General features: G+C 52.5%; 1 protein-coding gene across 1 annotated transcript in view; it reads right to left on the reverse strand.

The window, feature by feature from the left end:
* SLC15A1 (solute carrier family 15 member 1) overlaps window positions 1–3,442 on the reverse strand; it is a 50,642-nt gene extending 47,200 nt beyond the window's left edge. The window contains exon 1 of the mRNA XM_007101605.3: window positions 3,357–3,442. Coding sequence (XP_007101667.2) covers window positions 3,357–3,360 — 4 coding nt within the window. The 5' untranslated portion in view covers window positions 3,361–3,442. The remainder of the gene's footprint in view (window positions 1–3,356) is intronic.
* Between the last annotated feature and the right edge of the window lie 2,590 nt (window positions 3,443–6,032).

A 6,032-nucleotide genomic window follows, 5' to 3' on the forward strand; every position in this document is an offset into this window, starting at 1 on the left:
CTCCCGGACCGGGGCACGAACCCGCGTCCCCTGCATCGGCAGGTGGACTCTCAACCACTGCGCCACCAGGGAAGCCCTCTAGCTACTAATTTGACCCAAATTTGGTCACGTGGACAAGCCAGGGGCCAGACTACACTAGATCTTCTTGCCATGACCTCATTTTGGGGGGCACAGTAGCAACGTCTGGACATGGGCAAGGGTCGAGAAAAAGAAAGTTGGCATGTAGAGTCACTTAGGGCAGTGGTTCTCAAAGTGTGGTCCTGGGGCTGGCGGCAGCAGCGTCACCTGGGAACTTGCAGATGCAAATCCTCGAGCCCTGCCCTGACCCACTGAAGCAGAGACGCCAGGGCTGCGGCCCAGGCACGTGTTACAATGAGCCTTTGCTCAAGTGATCCCGACACATGCTAAAGCCTAAAAACCGCTGACTCAGAGTAATGTCAGCCTAAAAGGACCCAATGTCAGAAGTTCTCTCTTTGTACTGCACGGGAGGAAGAGGTTCTCCCAAGGTTGGGATGCCCGAGGCTCCCTTTGGTGTGGGGTACCCTCAGCTTCCAGCAGCACACTTACAGCCTCCAGCAGGAATGCCAGCCTCCCTGGTCCTTCGGCTCTGTTCACAGGTCTACCCAAAAGCTTCTAGAAAGAGGAGAGAATGTGGAAGGACTTTTAAAGGACCAGGTTTGAGGGACCTTCAAGGCTAGTCCCTCCTCTTATACTCAAGAAACTGCCTTGAAAAACTCTTCAGAATTGCATACAAGGCCAGAAGGAAGCAGAGGGCTGGAGGGTAGGAATGTGATAAGGCGTCATCACTAAGTGAATGAACTTCTCAGGTCGGCCTGGAGGCCCTGGCATGGGGGGCAGGAAAACCGGAAGCCTCCTCCTAGAACCCGAAGCCTCGCCAACCTCCATTTTCAGAGTCATATATGTGGCATGCGACAGGCAGGATCTCTGGTTTTCCAGGACCAAAGTGAGGGAGGGAATTGGTGAGAACAACAACTTTGGCATATACCTTTGCTAAGCTCTGGGCTAGGGAGTCGGGTGGGGGTAACAGGACGGAGACAGAATATTCCAAATCTTCCGCACAAGCATCCCCAGCCCTCCAAAGGTCTCAGAGGCGGCGCTCCAGTCGCTGAGGTTCGCTGCCCTTCGGAGACCTAACTCCACGAGGCAGGCTGGTCCCTGCCTCCTCTGGCCCCGACTCTGATAATCACACACACCCTTTAAAGCAAAGGTCAGCAGCTATGGCGCGGCACCAAATCTGGCCCCCTGCCCATTTTTGTATGGCTCGTAAGCTAAGAATGGTGTCTACATTTTAAAATAATCGAAAAACGCTTTTAAAGACTATTTTGTGACACCTGCAAAGCATATAAAATTCACACTGCCGTGCCCATCGATAAAGTTTTACTGAAACACAGATTCACCCATTTGTTTCATATCTCAAATTACAAGGGTGGACTTGAGTCGTTGCCACAGACACTGTGTGGCCCCCGGAGCCAAAAATATCTACTATCTGGCCCTTTTCAAGGCAAACGCTTCTCTAAGAACTTTCCTTGCTTCTTTCCCTCCTGCTGGATTCACCAAGCTTTCCAAGTGTTCCCCGTTCAGTCACGAGGGGATCTGAAACAATCTTGGCATCATCTAAGTCACAAAGATCTGCTCTTAAGAGGGGAAGTTACTGCTACTTTTTAAAATTAAAAGACATTTCCTAATTATTTGTTTCATTTACTAACTAGACCCAGATATTGAAAATTTAGGACTTGAGTAAACATAAAACTGGTGTCTGAATATAAACTTTTTGTTGCTACGCACATACTATGCCAATCTCAGTTGCAGAACAAACAGCCCCCACCCCAAAACCCTTAAGCGCCAATCTGTAAACTAGAAAGTCAGTTCACTGCGGACTATACTTCAAAAGCTAACCTTGTGTTCATCCACTGACAATCAGGCTGCCGACAGCTACCCCGATCGGAACTGTGTTAGGAAAAGTTCTAATTCGGCATGGATACTATTCAGGTATTTGGGATCTGAAAACCAAAATGAGTACTTCAGAGCACCTCCCAGAAAAGTTACACAGAGTGACAAGCAAATGGTGTTTGAGGCGGGACCCAGAGCTCCAGCCCAGGAGTCGGGCTGCCTGCAAAGCTGAGCTCTGATGGGTACCAGCCCCTGACAGCCTGCACCGGAGAGGAGGCTGCAGCATCTTTCTGCAACGAGCATACTTAGCACCGCTAGAAGTCCCAAGGGTGATCCACCCAATAGTGCTACTCCAGGACCACGACTCGGCATGGCACAGGGAGACTGGGAGCCAGGTGCCCGTGCACACCCGGCACTGAGCTCCTACACAGCTCAGTGCTGCCACTGAGGGTGGTACGGACACTTCTGCCTAACGGCTGAGGGAGTCAAGGGCCACAGAGCTTGGCTTACTGATGCAAGATCACAGAGGGAACAAGTGGCAGAGCAGGAATACAGGTGCAGGCTGGCCAAAGTCAGACCCGGTTCTCTCAACCACGTGGCCACATTGCGACAGCCTGGACCCATCCATGCACAGGCTTGCAGGGAGAAGAGGGCTGGGCTGACCTCTGGTCTCTTGCAGCTCCGTTCTGCTTCTGCGTTCATTCCAGAGCTGTTCATTCGGAAGCAGGCAGGATTAAGTTGTTTTCTAGATGTTCTGCCGACACTCCATGCCTGCGGAGGACCGGCTACTCTCCTCTATGCCTTCTCTTGAAGCTCGAAGACAGCGGCAAAACGTTAAATAGGGCCCCAAGGGGCCAGCCCCAGTTCCTCTTGGACCAGGGCTCCCTCAGCAGTTCTGGGGTCACCTGGCCAGCCAGAGGCAAGAGAAGCGCCAGAACAGCCACTGAGCGCCACGCTCCCCCTCCTGGACGGAGGCTCTGCTGGCCCTGCCTTCACCAGCACGAGGCAGTCTAGCTTCCAACCCACTCTCAGCCCACACGGTGGGAACACAGAGACCGAGGATTCACAACAGGTGGGCAGGTCAAGGTTACTGCGTTCGTTCTTCCAACCTGTGACCGGGCGCCTGGGGCCCTCTGCCTCCGCGGCCGGGGACGAGACGGGGCGGGGAGCCCGCCCCGCAAACACGCCCCAGCCTGCGAACCCCACCGCCACCCCGGGCTCCGCTGACTCCCGGTCGCTTCCCGCCGCGGCGAGGTGTCCCTGCGGCGCGCCCGCCCTCCCGCGGTGCCAGCGTTGCCGGCTCCGCCCGCAGGTCCGCCAGACGCCGGCGACCGCGGGGACCGGCGTGGCAGCCCGGCCCCGCCCCGCGGCGACCCCTCCGCAGCGCCCTGACTGCGCAGCCCCTGCGCAGACCCCTCCCCGCGACCCCGGCCCCGCGCGCCTACCCATGGTGGTGGCTCCGAGGGCTCCCTGCGACTGGCGAGCGAGGAGCCCAGGACGGAGGACCTTTTGCTAAGGCGTTGCTTCCTGTGACTTGGTGTGCAGGCCCTGCCCAGCACCTGTGTAGCTGGAGGTGCGCGGGCGGGGCAGCAGGGCTCCACCCTTGGAGGCGGTGGAACGGCAGAGGTCAGAGACCCTGGAGACCCAGCAGGGGGACACCTGTCCGTGGCCGGCACCTGGACTCCGCTGTTCCGACCTCCCGGCCCTCGGGGGCCGGCCAGAGGCATAGCGCGGGTGACAGGGGGGACCTGGGCCGGGGACGCCCCAGCTTGAGCGCGCATCTGAGCCACGGGGAAGGAGCATGAAATGCAGGGTCCCCGGCCTCAGCTGGATTTGCTGACTCAGTAGGTCAGGGTGGGGCCCGAGAACTTGCGTTTCTAACAAGTGCTAAGGTGAGGTTGACACTGTTGCTCAGGGGACCGCACTCTGGAAAGCACTGCCTGGGAAAGCACTACGTCTGCGCAGGGAAGCAAAAGTGGGTGGAAGGCTGCTCAGTTTAATGTGTGCGCGGTGCCCGGACGTGTGTCTTTCGGTGGAGTGTGAGTGTGGAAAGCATTTATGGAGGGTTCTGCGCTTCCTTTCTTTAAGAGCAACAGGCGACTTCCCCAGTGGTTGAGAGTTCGCCTGCCGATGCAGGGGACACGGGTTCGAGCCCTGGTCCGGGAGGATCCCACGTGCCGCGCAGCGGCTAAGCCCGTGCGCCACAACTACTGAGCTTGTGCCCTAGATCCCGGGAGCCACAACTACCGAGCCCACGCGCCTACAGCCCGTGCTCCGCAACAGGAGAAACCACCGCAGTGAGAAGCCCGCGCACCGCAACGAAAAGTAGCCCCCACTCGACGCATCTAGACAAAGCCCATGCGCTGCAACAAAGACCCAACGCAGCCAAAAATAAATAAATTTTAAAAATTGATTTTAAAAAATAAATCTAAATCTAATAAATACCATTATGCTACTGAAATTGTAAATGCTCACTGCAGAGCCAGGCAATAGAATCTGATTACATTTTCATGGTACCTTTTCTGATTACATTTACTCCGTGGTTACAGTGTTTCACTCCTGTGCCAAGCAGAATGTTCCAGATGTTGGTGTCAAATGGATTTCTTTTCTAAGCCCACCACTGGTTCCATTTGAGGCACGTTTTAGTTTGCTTTACACAACTGTTGTATAGCTTTTCTTCTTCTTTTTCATAATTGCATTTAGCTTTTTTCTTACTGCTAGAATAAGCATACGCTTTCACTTCATTCTGAAGATTATTCAACTCTCTAATCATGCTATTACATGGAAACCACTTTCTTCTAGAGGGTTCACTCTTACATCTGGCTCCCATCAGGGCTGAGTGCCCTGTGGGCTTGGGGCACGATCCTGCTGGGACTTCCCTCCAGCGCTCTTCCCGTTAGGATTTCTGCTGTTGGATCCCATGACTCACTGACTTCCTCCCTCCCTCCTTCTCCCCTTCCTTCCCTTCCTTGGAGAACATCAGCAGAAAGGGTGCTTGGCAAACAAATTTTCTACCTGCCTGAAAACATCTTCATTTTGTTCTTAAATCTGAATGAAATTCTTCGTTGGAATTCAATTTCCCTCAGAGTTACGAAGACATGGCCTCTTGTCTTCCAGCATCAGTGTAGCTGGAGAGTCTACTTTTTTCACTGTAGGTTTCCTTCCAAGTTTTTCACTCTTCTCATGAGAACGTGTCTAGAGGTGAGTTTATGGGGGTTTTTATACATCTTGGAGTATAATTGCTTTACACTGTTGTGTTAGTTTCTGCTGTATAACAAAGTGAATCAGCTATATGTATACACATATCCCCATATCCCCACCTTCTTGCGTCTCCCTCCCACCCTCCTTATCCCACCCCTCTAGGTGGTCACAAAGCACTGAGCTGATCTCCCTGTGCTATGCAGCTGCTTGCCACTAGCTATTTATTTAGCATTTGGTAGTGTATATATGTCCATGTCACTCTCTCACTTCGTCCCAGCTTACCCTTCCCCCTCCCCATGTCCTCAAGTCCGTTCTCTACATCTGTGTCTTTATTCCCGTCCTGCCCCTAGGTTCTTCAGAACCTTTTTTGATTCCATATAAATGTGTTAGCATACGGTATTTGTTTTTCTCATTCTGACTTACTTCACTCTGTATAACAGACTCTAGGTCCATCCAACTCACTACAAATGACTCAATTTCGTTCCTTTTTATGGCTGAGTAATAGTCCATTGTATATATGTGCCACATCTTCTTTATCCATTCATCTGTCAATGGACATTTAGGTTGCTTCCATGTCCTGGCTATTGTAAATAGAGCTGTAGTGAAGCTTACCCTTCCCCCTCCCCATGTCCTCAAGTCCGTTCTCTACATCTGTGTCTTTATTCCCGTCCTGCCCCTAGGTTCTTCAGAACCTTTTTTGATTCCATATAAATGTGTTAGCATACGGTATTTGTTTTTCTCATTCTGACTTACTTCACTCTGTATAACAGACTCTAGGTCCATCCAACTCACTACAAATGACTCAATTTCGTTCCTTTTTATGGCTGAGTAATAGTCCATTGTATATATGTGCCACATCTTCTTTATCCATTCATCTGTCAATGGACATTTAGGTTGCTTCCATGTCCTGGCTATTGTAA

Source organism: Physeter macrocephalus, chromosome 13, assembly GCF_002837175.3.
Source record: "Physeter macrocephalus isolate SW-GA chromosome 13, ASM283717v5, whole genome shotgun sequence".
NCBI classification, from domain to species: Eukaryota; Metazoa; Chordata; class Mammalia; order Artiodactyla; family Physeteridae; genus Physeter; species Physeter macrocephalus.